Genomic DNA, 20727 nt, shown 5'->3' on the forward strand with positions numbered 1-20727 from the left:
GTCACCGTCACGACCACCATTAAATGCTCACACACACACACATACACACACACTACACTGAATTCTGGAAAATCAGGGATGTGGATAATGTGGGAAGAGGTTGAATGTATTGGTGAGGAATTGTGCTGATGTGTAGATGGAGTGTGGATGGATGGTGGATAATAATCTCTACCTCATTGCCATGGTGCAAGGACTGAAACACTACAGCGGAAAGCACGAAGGTCCTCTCAGCACACACTCTAGTGACAAGCAATCCTCTGCTGAACTTATGGCTACCGCTTCTTATCCCAGCCATCCATACAAATCCGAGCCCAGACCCCCTCCCCCATCCGTGCTCGCTCTCCCTCTTCTGCCTTGGACCTCGTTCTCTTGGCACAAAAGAATCCTTTCAGATGGAGACTGTTCTTATGGAAGCAGGAAGAGGCTTTTTTCTCCTCTTTCTTTTCTTTTTTTGGAGGGGAGCGGGAGGGGGTCTCTTCAGGGGGAGAGGCTTTCTGGGGTCAATGCTAAAGCCCATCTCTGTGAGAACGGGGCTCAACCATTAACCGGGAGCTCTTCACACATCAGCCAGTGCTCATAAACAGTGCCAGTGGAGCATTAACATAACAATGGGTGGGGGTGCTGTGCTGGGGTTGTCTCACACCCAGTCTGGGTCTGTCTGCTCGGTGCTGCTGGAAGCCTACTCTCTGGATTCACTCAGGATGATGACTGCATTTAACCAGTTTACCGTAGAGGGCAACTGGAGTGGATAAGCAACTGTACGCTAAAGCAGTTGAGTGTCCATGCTGGAGCACTACTGAACCCTTAATCACCAGAGAACTGTCAGACTCACATAAGAGCCTGTTAAATGACTACATCTGACATCGCAGGACAGCATTACTTTTTTTTGCTTGGTTATTTAAATGTGAATAACCAATAGTCATCACCTCATGTGCCCTAAGTTAACATGGTTGATATATAAGTGATAAGTCATATTAATCGGTCTTGGATGTCTTTACAGAAATTTCCAGGAAAGCCTCAGCTGTCAGTGTACGGTGTTAAAAGTTGCTGACAGACAGAAGGCGTATAAGCAGGTCCTCAAATCCTCCAAAGGGGGGATGGCTATCATGTGATTGTCTATATATAACTGTGACAATGCAGCATTAAATAAAAAAAAAATAGAGCCGTCATTTAGGTCCCTAAATTAAAATCCAATAGTACTGACATCACCTCCGCGCATTTGTACAATCAACCTTTATTTCAACCTCAACATCCATAAAATCTTGATAAGATCAGCATCATGAATTAAGTAATTGTAGAAATTACATGACGCGACATTATGTAAATGTCATGTAACGTAATTAAAAAAAAAAAAGTTTATCGGGTATTTATGTATCTTGTTCAAATTCATTGATAGACCTATCGCCCCGAGACTGTCACGGTTATCTTGTCTGACTTGTCTGGCTCTCACGTCGCTGTGGGGCGGTGTGAGTGGACAGGTATATCCAGCTATAGCCAATCACTGTCTTTAGATTCCGCTTGCATGAAAAACTGACAGTTGTTTTAGCCAATAGGAGTGCGTTTTGGTTTCCGTTACAGATTCCAGCCAATGAAGTTGCTAGCTGGGCGGGTCTCTGGTCAGGAACTTTCCCCGGCACAGTTGCACATTCTGCCCAGTTCGATCGGCAACGGGAGCGGAAAGAGGAAAGCAGAGAGCCCGAAGGCAGTAGCCCCCCACCACCGCCGGCCCAGGTTACCATCTAGCACCGGGAAACACAGCAGAGAGCCACCGCCGGCTGAAGCCATTACCAACCAGTAGTAACCATGAGCAGCGAGGCCGAGACACAGCCGCCACCACCGCAGCCTGCTGCCGATGCGGAGAGCCCATCCAGCCCGGCAGCCGCAGCTTCCGCGGGGGATAAGAAGGTCATCGGTAAGTCTCCTGGAAATGCGCTAGTTTGCCAAGTTAGCTATCGTGGCTAGCGATGCGCCAAAGCGGCCGTTGCTAACGTGAAGCCAATCACGGATTCCGCCACAGAGTCACGGTTAACAATCTGACATTGTTAGCTCGCTGTGAACCACCAAGGGGTAAAGGATTATTTGGTTAGGCAAGATTTACTATCATTTTTGATGTTTTTTTTGGGGGGGGGACAATTTGGTCATTTTCCCCAGTCAACTACCAGTGTTTGACGCTAAGTTGTCCTTAGTTAATTATCTGTAAGGTCTTTTTTTTGGTAAGTGCCAAACATTAATATTAGTTACTGTCAGCGGGGGCCAGGAATTCAATGCTGTCAGATGGGTAACAAGCAATTGGTGAAATAACCATAATTTTAGCTGTCCGTATTACTCATTGGTTAACTGGTTGATTATCACCAGATGTACGTTATTTGCAGTTTATTGCTGGGACAATATTAATTTCATATGACACAATAAAGTAGGTATGGGTAATGTTAATCCCTCAGTGTTAACCGGTTAATCTGTCCGGATCACTGGCCTCCCAACGTCCATGAACACTACAGGATGCCATGTTGCCGGCTCACCGTAACACATACACACACACACATACACACACACGACGGTTCTACACTCGGCCAGGACATGTCGAGAACAGTGTCACTTATAACAAGATGGTATAAGCGTTATGACGCTAACGTTGATGAAAGCTCGCGGTGGGAAACCAAATTATTACGTGCTGCTAACGATTACCGTCGTCGCAACCCAGCTAGCGGCAATTACCGGCCGTCTCTTTGTTCACACGAGAACGCCTGGTTCCTTCTAAACAGATTCCCTTCAAAACAGACACGCAAATAAATACGGACATCAATTAAGAGGGCGAAAAAGTCACACGGGCCTGGTTTTTAATGTCCCTGAAGGAAGTCGCCGTGGATGCCGAGTTTATCTCGGGGCTATCATTGTGGCCTGTGCTAGCTGCTTAATAGTAGTAGTGTGTATTGCTAACGAAGTCACATTAGCCTAGCCATCAACCGCTTGCTATTTACATGGCTGAAGGGGCCACCCAAAATGTCCGCCAAGTGATTCTACTGATTTCATTCGCCATTTAGTTGATTTGTTCGCTGAATACAAGCACACCAGTGATTGCGTGTTGTAATTCATGCGTTATTTAGCCGCAGTAAAAGCAAATCTTTATGCTACGGTAGTTTTAGCCTGCTGGCTCCAATCCAACCACATGGCTGTCGTTAGCAATGCTAACGAGGCAGCTAGGCTCGTTGCTGGCTAATGTATCCGGGCGCGACATCACCACGTGTGAACTCTCATGTCCTGAGTAGAGCTTAAAATGGGGCAGTAGGTCTGTAACCGTAGTTGACCAAGTTTACGCTGAATTGTTTGACGGACCAGGAGTTATTGAGTCATTTGTGCATCCATCACGTGGATAAAAACCAGCTCTGCAAGACCGCTCGGGTGCTTGTAAAGTGGCACCCAGGAAACTGTCAGATGCGCAGTAGAACGGGAGTTGGTCATTGTTGCCTCATGTGTCCTGAGTGCATACCAAACACTTGAGTGCAGCTGGCACAGGCCACCACAGGGCTAAAAAAAGAGTGACAGTTGGGAGTTAAAAATAACTTCCATAATATAAGTGGCCTTGCTTAGTTCTCATCTGTTATTCTATTCCTTTTGCAGTTTGTCATCACTAAGCATGTTTGGTAGCACATTACTGACGTTTCCCTCCCTCACTAGTAAGCACCATTTATCTTGATTGTATTCATAATCTAAGAATAATTGTATCTCTTTGCAGCAACAAAAGTCCTGGGTACAGTCAAATGGTTCAATGTCAGGAATGGCTATGGTTTCATCAATAGGTAAGTGCCAGTGTTGCCCCCCCCCCCCCCCAAGACACTTAAAGTATGTGTATGTGAAGGGACTTCCACAATCCTATTATGGCCTTGATTTGCTTACAACGCTAACCAACTGGCTGGTCCCCATGCTGTTGTTCCGTGCAGTAGCTAATTAATCCCCACACTTGTGAGTTTAGTTGCAGTCTGTCCACAGATGTAACTCTGTATTTTCAAGCGGCGTTGCTGACTAGAAGTAACTGAGCGGTTTTCTTCATTTGTGTAGGAATGACACAAAAGAGGACGTTTTTGTACACCAGGTAAGTGGCCAGGACTGCAGTTTTGTGTGGATGAGTTATTGATTGCGTTTGATTTTTTTTTTAATGTATGTAACATCTCGCCTTTACCTTTGACACTTTCAGACAGCCATCAAAAAGAACAACCCGAGGAAATACCTCCGCAGTGTTGGAGATGGAGAAACTGTGGAATTTGATGTAGTTGAGGGAGAGAAGGTAATGTGGGTGCTTTTGAGTCTGATTTGTGACTTCATTCCAAGCAGATACATGGCACCTTTTTAAAAAATCACTTGTTATTCCACCAATCATTGCCTTGTGCTTAAACATTAAACATTAATCCCTATGTACACAGGGAGCAGAGGCAGCTAATGTCACCGGCCCAGGAGGCGTTGCAGTCCAGGGAAGCAAGTACGCTGCTGACAGGAACCGCTATAGACGCTACCCCCGGAGGAGGGGCCCTCCCCGTGGTGGAGACTATCCAGAGAACTACCAGAGCGATGGAGAAGGAGAGGCAGGCAGCGGAGGTCGTGACAAAGGCAGCCGAGACGGGGGAGACAGCGCCCCCGAAGGAGACTCGCAGCAACAGCAGCGCAGACCTGCATACCCTGGCAGACGGCGCTACCCGCCATACTTTGTACGTAGACGCTACGGCCGCCGGCCCCCGTACACCAACGCACCACGCGGAGAGATGACTGAGGTACGCCGTCACAGGGCTACAATCCTGAAGCAGGCACTCAGGCGACCTATGACAAAGTTGTGACTTAATATATTGATGTCATACGCAACTTGAAACACTCTCCTTTACAATACTCAACGTGGTTGTGAAAAATAACTCTTGGTGTATCGGGGGTCTTGCCAATATTTTCCAAATTGATTCAAATAGGCCCCTAATCTGTTGTGCAAAACGACCTGATGTCACGCTGGCATCAGTCTTGACATTAAACCCATTAGCTGAACAGCGTAAATGTTCCTACTGGCCAAATGTTCTTAACTGTGTTCGTGTTGCGCGGCTCTGGATTAATCTGTCAGTCGTCGGATCTGCTTGCTTGCAGGCAGGTGAGGGTGAGGAGAACCAGGGAGGTCCAGACCAGGGCAACAAACCAGTGAGGCAGAACATCTACAGAGGCTTCCGACCAAGGTTCAGACCAAGGTTTGCATGTTGGCTTCATTGACGCAGGGCTGCAACAAAGGGAGAGTCTTACCACTGGGCTGTCGGGGTCTTGTTTGTCAGCTGAGTTTTCCTTACAGTTATATAGAACGCTGAGGCCTCCTTCAGACTGGCAGTCATAATCAGATTTTTGGCTTGTCAGAAACAGGTTTAGACAATCTGAACAGCCAAAAAAGAGAAGTCTGATGTTTGCCAATATGATCTGAACCACTTTTGGTGGTGGTTTGAATTAAGTTTCAAATCATATTTCTACAGATTTGTCTCAGACTGGATGCTCAGAGGATTTTGTGGTGTCGCCTTCATTACTCAAACGGTTTGTCATGGATATTGGCTCTTGGTAGACTGGCGCCGTCTGCTTGTGATGAACTCAGATTTGTTTGCCCAAAAAGTGAGGAAAGGAAGTTTAGATTTTCGAGGGACGAATCCGATTTGCCTGCGATTCGAATGAGGTCTTGGTGTTTCTTCAGCACACCTTAGCTCTATGAAGGGGGAGCTACCATGTTGTGCTGCTCTAGAAACAATATGTAGTCACATTTAATCTATATATTAATTCAGCAGTGATTCTGAATTATTTTAAAAATTATTAAGAACTTAGTAATGAAAACTAAGACTAGTGAGAGTATTGATGAAGAGACTAACATCCCCACAGCTGGCTAAGGGCCCAGCTTGTCTTCAGGAGGATGAGTAAATCAGTTTAATCAGTTCACTATAAGCCTCATTTAACAAACATTATCACTTTAGGACACTCTGCTGACCTGATCCCCAGCCACACGACATGTCCTCCAGACACCTCTGGGAAATCTCTCCTACCTTATAACAGTGGTAAATGCTAGTTGTTTTGGCAAGCGAAACTCTCCTTTTATTGCAGCCTAACCTCAAACTGCAGCTGTGCATCCTACTTTTGTTTACCTGCATCTTGTCTTTGGGGGAGGGGGTGTGTGTTTTTTGCATGTAGTCGCCACTTGTTAGTCGTGTGTACTCCGTTTACTGACCAGTTTCCTGCTGCGTCCCACCCCACCCTAGGGGTCCACCCCGTCCCAGACCGGTGCGGGACGGTGAGGAGGACAAAGAAAATCAGGGTGGCGAAGGTGGTCAGAACCAACAACCACGCCAGCGGCGTTATCGTCGCAACTACAACTACCGCCGCAGACGCCAACAGACTGGTGGCAAACCTGGCCCGGAAACAAAGGAGGCCAAGACAGGAGGTGACCCATCTGCAGAGAAAACGTCCGCTCCCGAGGCCCAGCAGGGTGGGGCTGAGTAGGAAACAACCTGCCCACCGGCACCTACCATCTTTTACCATCGTCCGGGTGAGTCCAAAGCCTCACAACTGCCCTGGGTACACCGTCATTTCCATTAGCTACAGCTGCACCTGAACCACGCTTAGCAAGAGTAAGTGAAAGAACAGAAGATAAATGGCTGCGGAGGTCATTTTTGTTCTCCTCCAAAATGGGCTTGTGTAGCTTTACTTGACTCTGCAGTGGATGACCCAAAGCAGAAGGTATGTGGTGGATTTGATAAAGCAAACTGTGGCACCAAAGAGCCCCCCAGCTATTGTCTCACTTCCATACACTCATGTATCTTATTGTCTGGTGACGATGCTCAGTATCCAGGAAATGGTGAATGCATTTGACTAATTTACTCTTTTTTTTTTTCTTTGTTGCAGTTTTTTTGTCAACAAGAAGAAACATCAAACAAGATCTGAGCAATAAAGATTTGACTTGACGATCGTCACAAGCTTGCACCATGCATTTGACCAGATTTACCACCGATTGCCTGCAGAATCTATGCAGACCTGTTATTTCCTTATTTTTACGTGACAGCTACAAAATGTTTTGGGGAAACAACAACATGTTTTTCTAAATCTGTCCTAAGTTTTTACACCAAATGGTTTTTAAAGAAAAAATGGAATTTGATATCTGGTCAGTTTGACATTTTTAAATAACTTTTTATGTATTCAAACATTTTAACTAAATGCAAGCTCAAATAAAAGTCCAGAAACCAGGAAAAATGTGTGATGGTTTTATTGTCGCTAGTAAATAGACGTTAAGCAATGGTTAAATGACATTTGTGTTTCAGTTTGAGAATATAGCCACAAGAAGTAATTTGGGTGTTCAGTCCTTATCAACAGGAACTGGCTAAAGTGAATCCTTTAAAGTGAAAGCGCCGCAGTGTGCAGCTCCATCGGTTGTCAAAATGTAGATGCCATGTAACTCTCAGATATTACAAATTAAACTGTTGTGGCAGACTTCAACCAGACGCCGAACCTTTCAATTAATGCACCATCATCTATCAGGCCAGTCTTTGTTCCTGTGAAATGATCGCACGTTCCCAGTAGCTGGGCAATGATAAACTGGCAATAGCTCAGTGGAAAATACTAACAATGCACTTAATTCATTCAGCTGTACATCTTGACTAGCGAAGGATTTTTCCCCTTTGATCTCGTTGCAACAGTTATTTCATCAGAGTCCAGAGACCCGACATAGATGTGTGTTATGACAAACCAGCATTCAGCGCCAGGTTCAAGTTCATCTTGAGGTGACTGGATACACTGGATAGGAACTACACTTCAACCTGGTTTGCATGCAACTACTCCATCTGGATAAACAAGAATATAGACGATAGAATTACGTTGCTTTAGCCCCTACATATTAAATAAAGCCGTCGGCTGTTTCACTATCACAGTTAGTTTACATTCACACCAATAGGAAACAGCTTGGCACTGAACATGTTGAGTTAAACTACCTGCAGTAGTCATTCAAATAAACGTAGAGGGGTTGACCGACAGCAACACGAGACCTGGACCCACAAGGACAACCCCACCGGTAATGGACGTGTGACCCATGTCCCTCCTGGGATCCCTGCAGCTGCTGGGGTCGTAGTTGAACACCTGTGCAGCAGGACATTCGGGTATGTCCTCAAACATTAGTCTCTTTACGCAAGCGTTTCATACGTTGCACGTTGTTCTCCATGGCGGTTGGGTTGGTGATCTCCGTGGCACAGCTGGCAGGAAACCAGCCTCTCTCGCCGTCTCGCATCCTCTCCCCGTAGCACCAGCCTAGAAAGAGCAGTAGAGTTTAGCTGAAGGGACACGAGGGTCTGGATTTGACGGGTGAACGGGAGGGAAGGGGGGCCTCACCCTCTTCTTTCTGCTGCACGATGACCAGCTCAGCCTGCTGCAGCCCGAGCTCATCCGGCTCCTTCGGCATGTAGGCTTTGGTGGCCTCGTACTGTGGCAGACCTGCAACACATAAAGTGGTGCGGGTCATGACATTTCATCAAATCACATTTGTCCTGCAAGCCAACTTAGTTCCTGAAGCATGTCATGTTCCCCAGAAAGCCACACCCCTCTGATATCAATATCAAAAAGAGCAGTTATTCACTCAGAACCAAACTTTTATTTTAAAATGATTGTATTTCATGTCTCATATGTCATGGTCTTACTCAGCTGAATAATTGCCATTTTGAACTGGTTTGACACACAGGATCATAAGCCTGCATCTGTTTTACACTCATGTACGGAGGAAGGTGTCCCATCCCAATAACAGTCACTAATTTAATTGCCAATACTTGGAGGACTTCCTTCCATCATGTTGCAGTTAGGTAAGGGTTATAAATTCAGTCAAGCCAGACGTGACACAGGTCGTGTTGTAAAAACGCACCAAAGATCAGAAACTATGCAGCGTATGTGAATAAGATTGCATTTTAAATAGTTGCAGACTCATTTGAAATGGGAAATGCAAACCATCTGTTTTCTGTACAGCTTGTTGCATTGCTCAACTGTTGATTCCTTCCATAACAAAAGGAAAGATTCGCACATGAAAGCTCCATGAACAGATTTGTAGATTTGAAGACTCCCCCAAAAAACGCTCAAACCCAAAAAGAGACTCCCTGACTCACCATCTTTACAGGTGAAGACCCCCTCCTGCTTGTGCTCTGTGAGAGCAACTATCCAACGAGCCCGGTCCACCCTGAACAATGGAGGGGAAAGAAGTATTAAGTCCACATCTGGTCTTTTTAATTGTGATAACTCAAAGTTTCATTTTATTCGAAAAGATGAGCAGTTTCAGGCTGCTATTCAGATTTCTGTCAGTAGAGGGAACCAGACCCAAAACATTCAATTTGGTGTCCAGTTCCCATCAGCAAATGTGTTTTTGATGAAAACATAAGAAGCAACTAAACCACAACTCAAACTGTATTTGGAATGATATTATAATTTATGTATTTGACAGATAGAATGTGATATTTGAGAGTGAAACCTGATGTGGTTTGAATCCAGATTTTTCAGACATGCAAATTCTAGCTTTGGAGGGGAAATGCTGATCTCTAGTATGTACCTGGACTCTGCCACCAGGGTGGTCTGCTCCGCTCTCCCCTCGCTGTTTCTGCTCATCAACAGTCTGAAGGACAGATAGTAGTTGTGTTTGGCAGGCGGAGATGTCCGGCCCTCGGCATCCTCCCCAACATTCACCTCCACATTCTCCAGAGTGGCGTAGTCCATCACCACAAAGCTCTCCTCACTGACCACACAAATATATTTTACTCAATTTCCAATGAGAAGTATACATTCTGCACATTGGCACATATGTATTATTATCAGAATCAGAATCACTGAGGTTATCTGGTGAACCTCAGCTGTAGTGTCAGGGTGTACTGTTCACACACATTCAAATCATCTTCCATGAGTACCTGCTAATAGGATTTGCTAGACATTGTCACCTGAGCACAGGGTCACAGTGTCGGATTTACAGCCCTGAAAATGACTCCAGTGTTGTGTGCAGCTTCTTCCTCTGAGCTGACATTGTTTACTTTCTCCCTAACTCAAAACAGAGCTGGGGTCAGTCAAGCTGACATGCTGAATGCAAGATTGAAGAATCTCAAGTATGCATGCACCACATCCATGTTGTCTCCCTCCTCAGTCCCTTCCTCTTCACTTCTCATGTTCCCTGCCGGCAGCTGGACCTGCTCAGGGTTCCCAGGAGTATTCAGGGAGTAACCACAAAGCTCACGGAAAATATTGATCAAATTAGTTCACGTTCGTCCACTGTAGCAGATGTACACCTTTTCTTTCTTACTCTGATAAGTCACTGGATCAGGAAATGGAACTTGGAAAATGGAACGATAAAGCATAGCACCACTTTAACCTGATCAAACTGGACACAAACATAATTTTAGTCTCCACAGACTTTAATTTAAGTGGATAATAGATGAGGATCAAGCTGTTGAGATCTGATGAATTTACCAGCACATCTTAAAGGGATTTCCCCCCCCCCCCAAATGAAATTCCATCATTACCTGCTCACCCTCATGCTGTCAGAAGGTCAGGGAATTTTTTTCAGAACAACCTTGCATGTTAAGGCATCAGCACACTCGGATTACTTCAGACAAGAAGTATGGAGACATTATATAGTTTGATGTTTGTTTTTTCTACATATTTAAATTGGGTTCCATTCACTGTAAGTATTTGGGAGCTTACTGCCAGATCTTCACCTGTGAAACTCCAGTAGTTTGTAGAATTAAGAAACTTCACCTGAGTTTCCATCAGCATGGGAGGGACTAAACAATGACTCAATTTTCAATTTCAGGTAAAGAGTCCCTTTAAAGCCAGGATGATTTCTGTACTTTAAATTCAGATATTAGATTTATTTCCTTCCACAATCACGGTGAGTGGAGAAGGTCATGTTTTCAGTGGCTGAATGTTACTGAACATGGAGAAGGGGTGCAGAATGAGCTGAGGGAGAACCCATAAAAGTTTGGCTTAGGTCCATTTCACATGATGAAAAATCACTTCTTTTCTTTTTTATACTGGGTTTGGCTGAGCTCTCTACCTCTTCCCTGTTGTTTATCATATTATTATGGAAATGAAGTGGGGCAGCATGGCTCAGAGGTAGAGCGGCCGTCTAGCAACTGAAGGGTCGCTGGTTTGATCCTCACTTCCCCTGGTGACCATGTCGAAAAATCCTTGAGCAATACACTGAACCCCTAATTGCTCCAGGTGGCCCTGAGATGGACTGGTGACCCATCCAGGTTGAACCCTGCCTTTCACCAAATGTCAGCTAGGATAGGCTCCAGCCCCCCCCCCCCCCAACAGATAAACGGTAGAGAAAATGGATGGATGGATGGATGGAATTGAAGCAAATGTGTGCATTCCAGTCAGCCTAACCTCTTCTTCTTGGTGACGATTAGTACGTCATTAAAGACAAACAGGTAGTAGCTCCGGTGGCTGAATGCCCTCCAGATGCTGAGCTCTTCAGTGCAGACGGCCAGTTCGCCACGCTTTTTCAGCCAGCGTGACGACGACACCAGTGGAAACGGCTGTGAAGACAACAGTTTCCACTCCAGGTTATCAAACGCAATGTTTTCCTCCACACTGGACCTCAATCATTACTACACGAGGCAAACCTTGCTGTTTGTATCCTCAGGCAACACTTTCCTGATTGCGAAATCAAAACCTTGAGAACTGCATGACCGCATCTTACCTTGATTTTACCAAACTCCATCTGTTTCTGGATGGTGTACATCTGTTCCGTCCTCTCCATCCTCCTCGCTCCATCGTTGCAGCTGCTGACCAGCTGTTCAGATAAATATCACAACACCAGAAATGAGAATTAAAACCCTGAAAACACACCGACTTCTTTCTTGTTTCACTGAACAGAGAACCGCAGGGACACTCGGCACAGAGTTGAACGGTTGAGAGTAAATCTACCTTGCTGATGGCATGTAGCGCCCAGACTGCAGCAAAGTACTCCGCTGTCTTGTCTGGAGTTTTCTGGCAAATTGTCTGTAAGGACATAAAAATTGGATGTTGTTTGAGTACTTCCGCAGGCAAAAAAAAAAAAAAAATTGTTTTATATAAAATAAATTAAATAAATTATATTATAATGCTTTTAATTTGTCAAATTGTTCTCCTTTCATCCATCAAGGTTTGGCCAAATTTGTTGAGTGTAATGTGACAGGACAATCCGGACCTTTGCATTTGGTTCTACCGATGCTATATTGTAACTAATCCAGTAACAAGAGTGAGACAGGGGCACTGCAGTAGTGCTTCATATGAGGAGTGCTGCTGTGGTGCTCGTGAAAGAACCTGACCCTAATGAGGATGTGGGCTGTGTGGAGGAACAGTTTATGCTGGCAGGTGTTTTACTCTCCCTCCTACAGTGACTCTATGGCATTACTGGATGTGGTTTAGGAGAGGTTTTACTGTTTCGTGAAACCACTTTGTGCTGCAAGGGGTGAAACATCAACCCTGCCCCCCCCCCCAACATCTTTGAGGAAATGAAAAGGAAAGACAGGAGAGGGCAGCTGCACTCGCATCCATGATGCTTTGATAGAATAATAAAATGGAATTCTTTAAATGACTCCACACATCCTATCCAATAGCTGTGATCCTTTTGACCTCCAACCAACACAGTGTCAATCATCAGGTGGTTCAAGGGTGTCAATTCCAACATGAATAATCAAATAATCTTAATCATATTTGTTGTATTCAACCTTCAAATGATAGGAATGATAGTTATATGGGCTAATCTGTGATGAGGCTTCACTTCACTGTTACCACAAGGAGAAACTGACATCCAGCAGCAGAGGTAGTCTGGTGACCCGCTGCATGGGAAGGATGAGAAAGGAGATCATGGGTAGGCCTCCGCAATCACTGCTCCCTTCTATTTGCTTCAGGGTCTCTTTAAAAGCAGTATTACTGGTACTGGTAGATGGAGATAAAGAGAGAAAAAGTTTGGTTCATCCTTTCTTTTCCAGCAGAAAGTCAATATGAGTGTGGCTACTCACAGAAGCCTCTGCAGCGTCCTCTGTTGGAAGGTTTCATTTGAACAGTAGACAATATAGGGTTTAAAGTGGTGGGCAGCATGATTCTGAACAATATCGCTGATGTCCCGAATCACTGGGTTGTCATAGTGACGCCGTTCAAGGTCCTCAAAAAACCTGAAAAGGGAGAGAGAGAGGGGGAGGTTTGTGATGAAGGACTGTTTCTCCTCCCACAGACCAATTACCTGAGCAGGATACACACAGCTGTGAGAGAACAGTAAACTCAGTGGGATCACTTCTGCCTTTGGAATTATCTGACACACCATCAAAGTGTTCATTTATTCATTTATGTTTTATGCATGTTCTTATGTGTGTTATGTGTGTCTAATCAGTCTATAATAATAGCTAATGAGGCGGCACGGTGGTGCATTGGTCAGCACTGTGGCCTCACAGCAAGAAGGTTCCGGGTTCGAGTCCCGCCTCGGGCGCGCGATCTTTCTGTGTGGAGTCTGCATGTTCTCCCTGTTCCTGTGTGGGTTCTCTCTGGTACTCCAGCTTCTTCCCACAGTCCAAAGACATGCAATTGGGGACTACGCTGATTGATACTCTAAATTGACCGTAGATATGAATGTGAGTGTGAATGGTTGTTTGTCTTTGTATGTTGGCCCTGCGATGGACTGGCGACCTGTCCAGGGTGAACCTTGCCTCTCGCCCGTTGACGCTGGGATAGGCTCCAGGCCCCCCGCGACCCTTAATGTAGGAATAAGTGGAAGACAATGGATGGATGGATGAATGGATCAATAAAGTTTTCTTCTTTGTATAAGCAGACCTTTACAGGTTGTCCTCCACGCAAACACTAGATGTCACTAGATCCTACACACTGGTCCTTTAATGCTGCTGGGAGGTGACCTACCCAGTGACTAGGATATGAGAGCTCAGAGCTGGGGCCAGGGGGTCAAGAGGGATCAAGGGAGGCCAGCAGTGAAAGCAATACAGGGGGACAGAGTAAAAGGCCAAAGGTCTCAGGGGTCAGGAGAAGGTGAGGGTAGCAACAAGCGAAGGGAACTTTGTAGTATATTGTGATGATATCAGCTTGCCATCAGCATGAGTCAGATATAAAATCTGAATTGTCAGTCTCAAATACTCACACCTTTATTAAAAACACCATACAAAACTTCCAGATACTGACGAGCTGCCTGTCCCTTTAAACTAAGATGAGATAAAGGACTTTCAGCCACACCCGAGCAGAGTGCCTTTTTCACAAAAAGAAGTAAAATGACACCTAAACAATGACCCAACCCAGGAAGTCTCTCTCTCTCTGTCTCTCTCCCCCCGTTTCTCTCACACAGTAAACCAATGCTAAACAGCAGCGTCTAAGAAACGTTTACAAATCCTCTCTTTTTTTAAACTTACAACACAGAACAAGAGGATTTAATTCAAGTATGCTGCAGCAGCCAGCACTGCAACACACTGCCCTGTTCTCAAGTACATTATCACCTTAAACCTCCAGAATACCACTCAGAGCAGCGAGGCAGCAGAACCAGTTTGGCTCGCGTGTCCTAACACGTTGACGGAGCCAACTTACTGAGGGAAAATACTCTCCCCCATGACTCTTCTCAATCAAATCATTTTCCACTTGAAACCACAAATGTGTGACAATGAAAACATGATGGCTAACAAAGTACAGTAGATCTTCCGGTAAACAACCTGTTATGCCCCCCCCCCCCCCCCCCACACACACTCTATAGAGTTGCACCCACTTTTTGCTGACTTGGTGAATGACAGAGATGTTGGAGAAGAGGTGATGGTGCTCTGTGGCTGTCATCGTTCTCCTTAGAGCTTCGCTGCTTTTGAAGTGTCGCACCAGGATGCCCAGACTGTGCAGGTATGAGTGCTCCGACGTGATTATTTCAAAGATGGCCTGTCAAATTGACACACACACACACACACACACACACACACACACACACACACACACACACACACACACTTCATTAAACACCAACATTGAGTTCAGATCAGATCACAATGGTGAAAATAAGAAAATAACAACTCATGTTTAGGATTCCACCTGACAATGTTTAAACACAGGTTGCTAATCATCTCCGGGTGTGATGACAACCAGGGGCCCACAGGCTGAGACACATCAGCAATGAGTTTCAAGGGTATTTTTAACAGTTTACCGCTGCTATTTGCGGCTGTGCTCATAGGTAAGCTATCAGGTGTTGATGACACACCTTCCAGAGGGACCAAAGGGCATTAGCTGAACTCTTATCAAGTACAAATGCCTTTAAAATTCAAATCAAACATTGATATTAAAACCAGACAAGTGTAAATATTACTCATAAACTGAGCCACCCACCCCCAGAAATCACACAACTACAACTTATAAAGAAGTATTTGTGTTGCCATGGAGATTTGGACCAAGCTGAAGCAACAGAACTGTCCCATGAGGTGACTTAACTGCGGAGGACTGAGGACGATTACACAAATGGGGTGTGGCTTTATTCAGGGACTGCAGAATACACACACACACACACACACAACAGGGTGGACCTTTGCTATTGACACAAAATGCTAATAAGAAGGTCCATAACAAAGTGGAACAAGTCCTTCAGAAAGTCTCTCACTATATTTACAGTCCATACGCTACGTTTTGGAGGAGTAAATGTTAATGGCTCTGCTGTTCCACCGATATGAGCTCAGCCTCTGTGAGTTCCTGTATTTCCTGGAATACTTTAAAGAATACAACACAGGCATGATACCGCATGTCTATTTTAGCATTATTTTTCCACACGATCCCAATGACTTTAGACCACCAAAATGTAATCTCTTCATTCTTGAGTCCAAGTGAAGGTTTGTGCCAAATTCGAAGAATTTCCCTACAGGCATTCCTTAGATATCTTTTCTGAAGAGGTTAAAATCCTCTGTATTTTTTCATTTATTCAGAACACGTTTCACTCTTCATCACAAATAAGTGTAAAACATGACCTTTAGAGCATCTCAGGCCACAATTCTACGTGAAGTAACAACAGGGCCCAGCCAGACAACGGTCACTGTCACCTTTGAACTCCAAAATATAATGAGCAATGTAATCTGTTCATTGTTGTGCAGACATTTTGTGCCTAAAATGAAGAAAATGATCTACTAGAATAGGAAGGAACAGCAACCCCCCTCCAGCCCCAGCTGCTGCCGACACAGACACGTTAAACAGCTGTGTGATGATAAGGCAGAGTTACTGCATCGTTTCATTCTATCCTGAAATAAAAGTCAACCATAGTCTGCACCTTACTGCTTATGTGGTTTCTGTAATGACAAGGCTGAAGCCAATCTAATCTGTACATGTGATTCACATTTACACGCCCACGTCAATAGCAGACACCCTACTCACCTCCTGTCTCTTTCTCTCTTGAGGTGAGATCAACGTCAGTATGCCAGTGTCCTTCACCTTCATAAAAGATACAACCGGAACACAAAGTTAAGCTCTCCGGGGGTTCTGCGCATCTAAATGAGAACGCTAAGATCTCCGTCCTATCAGAGTCGGCAGGTATCACCTGCGGCAGCTGGCTCCAGGTGAGCTGTGCTGGTCTGTAGCTCTTCACCACAATGCCCTGGTCCTCTACTGGAGGCTCCACCACCACAAAGTCATCGAGCAGCTCATCCTGGTTGGTAGACTGCAGCCCTCGCTCGCGGATCTCCTGGTAGAGCCGTGGCGTAGCTGCCGAGAAAATCCACAAACACAAAGACATCAGTTCAGCACCAACACACGTTAAAGGCTACAAAACTACTACTGTTAAAACAAAGGCTAAACATTGTAATTCACAAGGGAGGATTTATTGCTGAACTATATTGCGTATGTTTTTTCACGGTGTATCTGATAAACTGCCGAATCAGAGCAGAATTTGTGTCTGTTTTTTGTTTTTTTTCAACATTTGGACAACTTTTATCAACTTCTTCTATTTCCACATAAATCCACAGCATAATCAGAGTCAAAGCTTTCCAGCTTGGTCCCCTGCTGTTACCTGAAGGGATCTTTTATTTGGTCCCTTTTACTCCATTTTTTTCACCAATCCACCCAACCAAACTGGTCATTGCTCCGCCCCCTCAGCCCCTCTGTGGAGACTACCACATGCTTCCTCCGCCACATGTGGAGTCACTGGCTGCATTTATTCACCCACGCCACACCATCACCAGGGGGGTGAAGCCTGTGTTGGGAAGCAACACTAGAGAATGCTGCACTTCCTGGGCGTGGCCCCATGTCAATTCCAGTTTTTGGTGGACATCCTTGCTGTCAAGTTTTTCCCACACATCCCTCATTCAAACAAACAACAAAAAAAAAATATTTGTACTGGTGTGGCCATATTTAAAGGAGAGGACAGAGTGACAGAGTCAGCGTACCGTCTTTGAAAGATCCACGATGTTTCTGGTTCCTTTTCCTTCCCAGAGTTCTCTAGAGGGAAGAAAGCAGTGCAGCCTGAGTTTATCATTGTGGAATGTATTTGAATCCATTTTCTTTAATTAAACTATTTCTTTTCCTCTTCATATCACGCCTCAGGATTTATTTTAAGTAAAACCCTCAAGACGACTTCCTCAACAGTGGTGTGGAAGATACAGCGGTGGAAACAACCCATCATCCGTGTGACTAAAAGACACTTCGACAGAGGTCACCGCCAACATGCCGACTCTGACCCTGTTCCTCAATAGAGGAACAGGGTCAGCTGAGCCCTGTTTTCATATGAAGAACTAACTAGTATTAAAACGAGGAGCCATTTAGCTTCTTCTTCTGAAAGCCCTTCATTAAAATACATCTTCATAATATTCAACAAGTATAAAATGATCCAACCGCTGAACAAAGTTTGTCCTGATGCGTCATGTCTCTACCACTAAGACCCGAGGCGTTTGCATGCTTCTGCCTTTAACAACAGATGTGATTTCCACATCATCTTTGTTTCTTGATTAAAAAAACAAACAAACAAACAAACCAAGGGAAAAAGGCAAGTCATTCGACATTCAAGACAGAGGTCTAAGCTTTTTGTTTATTTTAATTTTGTTTCCATCTGCTCCAGAGGCTGAGAAATAAAGCTTTTAGTTGAGAATCATGTTTATCAGAAAACTCTCAGATTTTAGGTGATTAATAATAGTTTCTTCTCAATGAGTAAATGTACTTTGATGCCCTCTGCCCAGGACACGTACCTTTCGTCCAGGACTGCGGGCTGGACCGGGACTGGGGGCTCTGCCCTCTTTAACAGGTTTCAGCGTGGACATTTTCCCCTTTCCCATCGCCATGGCCTCAATGTCCAGGCTGGTCACAGCTGCTCTGTACGACTTGTTCCTCCTGTTCCTCCTCAAAGCGAAACCGTCTCCATCACTGTCATAATCCTCCCAGGACACATCCGGTCCTTGTGTTGAGTGACGGCTCCGGGTGGAGTCGCAAGAGTTCTCCAGTCCTATCGGGAACGTCACCACCGTGGTGTGGTGGCGGTGCTTCGGCCGACTGGACACTGCTAAATTCTTGGGGATGAGCTGATGGGTGCCGACCTTCAGTGCTGCTGGACTTTGGGTGCTTAAAAGCACCGGCTGAGGCATCACCATCTTATCTACTTCATCTTCCTTGGTGGTGGATGTTGAAGGTGTGGAGGAGTTTACTGACTGGCAGCATTCATCACCCGGCTCAGATATGTGAAGTTCTGTGGAAAAGCAGCTCTCCAGAATTAGAGGGGCCTGGTCACCCATGGGTTTTTCTGACTGAGGGTGAGACATGGCGTCCTCAATCTGGTCTGCGCCACTCGCCTCCTACAACATCAGAGGCGTCTGAAGAAGAGATGACAAAATGATTATGAATCAAAAGAAAACATAAAGCCAAACTACATGGAGGAAAATGTATAAAATTTGACCTCCTAAGAAAATAACTGAGGGGTGATATGACAGTATTGAGTCTGGATGACCCTTAAATAGCTCCAGTCACCTACAGTGGGGGGCTCCCAGAGAACCCATGATTGTACTCCTCCAGATGGAGCAGTCAGCTGTGACAAACTCATATCAAGGCACTTAACCCGTGACTCACTGCTCAGTGCCACTGCACTAGCCGACACTCACAGATACACACACACACACACACACACACTGGCAGCATGACCTGGCTGTAGCACTGAAACAACAAACACATTTATCTGTAAAATACTTGTAACCTTCCCCATGCAAAGTGTGTCGACGTCACTCAAGCACGTCTGTAGGTAGACCTTTATAAACGTGTAATTATCAGCAGTACTACAGTAACACAAGTCAAAAAGAAAGGTTTCATATAATAAAATGAATGAATCGTTCGCCCAACCATTTCCCCTATCAACAGCAGTCTGAATCTACAATCGCCTTCAGAAAGGATTAATGGGTGGAAGCAAAAAAACAAAAAAATGTCCGCCTGACATTCCCACGGTTCCTCAAACGCAGCCTGGAGGTGTCCAGCAGCGGGCTAACCTGTGTGAAGTGACCGTACAAACAGCAGCTTACTCCGTAGAGATGCGTCAGGTGTGTCCGGCGGTGGTGCTGGTGGTTGAGGAGCCGCTGAACGGTGCGCCGAGGAGGGATAAGGGCGGGCAGCAGCTGTTTTCCTCTGCCCCAACTCTGTCACACAGTCAGCCACTTCCTCTTCTGTTAGCTGGCGCTTGTTAAGGTGCTGACGTCACAACAGGTGAGCGGCAATCAGGCTTCGGAAAGTGAACTATGAGGTTCGCGGCTGCGGAAGCAACTTATCTTTGAAATTTCTTAGACTCTGATACATAATACACCAGTAATACTTTCCCTGTGTTGGGTAAAGTGTACACTTAATCCCCGTAGTTTGTTTTGATATACTTGGAAATATATGACATTAATGCGCTTTCATTAACATTCTTTCTGTTTATTTTTCTACTGCTTTTCTCCCTTCATATCCGTCGTTAAGTCCAACAGCTCTTTAGCGCGCTCTGGTGGTCACAGTTTGTCACTGACTTGTGATCTCTGCACCAAACGGTTTTCCTTTGAGGTCCAAAACTGAAACGCACTGGTGGACTGCGGGCCAAAGGCAAACATTCATTATTTTGTGAAACTGCAACATGTTTTAATATGTGGTTAACTTCTGAGAGGCGCTCCCACCACAGTACAAGTGAAAATTTCAAGTACAGTTTTGTCAAAGCCTGAACCTGGAGGACTCAAACGTATTGTTGCAAAAGAAATTAGTGCTAAACTCATTTGGGGTATGGGACTAATGTCTAGCAACCGAAGGGTCGCTGGTTCAATCCTCGCTGCCCCCGGTGAACATGTCAAAGTATCCTTGAGCAAGATACTCAACCCCTAATTGCCCCTGATGCCCTGTGATGGACTGGCGACCCGTCCAGGGTGAACCCCGCCTCTCGCTCACTTTCAGCTGGGATAGGCTCCATTTTGAGTATTTTACGTCACGAATAAAGCATGACAATTTACGTTATATCTTAAATGCTTTAATCTTTTATATTTTGTGTTATTATTAGGACTATTATTTTCTTCATCTGGGGGGCATAATTCGATTATTATGGTGGGCAGCCCTGCTCTAGACGGATGAGAAACGACAATTGACTACTTAAACTTATTCAAATTCATCATCACTATTTGAAAATTTTGCCTCGTCTTTTGAAATGATTAATATGATAATTGTGTGCACCCAATGAATCTGCTAAAATTGATGTAAAATGCATGCATTACTTTGTTTTTCCAATTCATT

The 20727-nt window shown here is 45.0% G+C and overlaps 2 protein-coding genes across 6 annotated transcripts; one reads left to right on the plus strand and one right to left on the minus strand.

Moving 5' to 3' along the window:
- Positions 1-1635: 1635 nt before the first annotated feature.
- ybx1 (Y box binding protein 1) lies at positions 1636-7245 on the plus strand. 4 transcript variants are annotated; one of them, XM_086214376.1, is made up of 8 exons: positions 1636-1912; positions 3734-3797; positions 4057-4090; positions 4193-4282; positions 4419-4763; positions 5119-5216; positions 6258-6544; positions 6901-7245. In XM_086214376.1, exons 1-7 carry the CDS (start codon positions 1804-1806, stop codon positions 6496-6498), a joined length of 981 nt encoding a protein of 326 aa, XP_086070502.1. In that variant the 5' UTR covers positions 1636-1803; the 3' UTR covers positions 6499-6544; positions 6901-7245. The 4 variants fall into 4 exon arrangements, with proteins under 4 accessions (XP_086070502.1, XP_086070503.1, XP_086070504.1 ...); XM_086214377.1 differs by having other exon boundaries at positions 5119-5204; XM_086214378.1 differs by having other exon boundaries at positions 4419-4700.
- Positions 7246-7249: 4 nt separating this feature from the next.
- On the minus strand, positions 7250-19645 carry arhgef16 (Rho guanine nucleotide exchange factor (GEF) 16). 2 transcript variants are annotated; one of them, XM_086214374.1, is made up of 15 exons: positions 19503-19645; positions 18189-18806; positions 17394-17445; positions 16550-16713; positions 16387-16443; positions 14756-14916; positions 13020-13172; positions 12807-12936; positions 11941-12015; positions 11714-11806; positions 11398-11549; positions 9572-9754; positions 9135-9205; positions 8374-8475; positions 7250-8292 (listed from the first exon to the last, which is right to left on the minus strand). In XM_086214374.1, exons 2-15 carry the CDS (start codon positions 18753-18755, stop codon positions 8153-8155), a joined length of 2100 nt encoding a protein of 699 aa, XP_086070500.1. In that variant the 5' UTR covers positions 18756-18806; positions 19503-19645; the 3' UTR covers positions 7250-8152. The 2 variants fall into 2 exon arrangements, with proteins under 2 accessions (XP_086070500.1, XP_086070501.1); XM_086214375.1 differs by having other exon boundaries at positions 19470-19645.
- Between the last annotated feature and the right edge of the window lie 1082 nt (positions 19646-20727).

This window comes from Aulostomus chinensis, chromosome 9, assembly GCF_037954235.1.
Source record: "Aulostomus chinensis isolate RoL2024-O1b breed Wild chromosome 9, RoL_Achi_v1.0, whole genome shotgun sequence".
Classification (NCBI taxonomy): domain Eukaryota; kingdom Metazoa; phylum Chordata; class Actinopteri; order Syngnathiformes; family Aulostomidae; genus Aulostomus; species Aulostomus chinensis.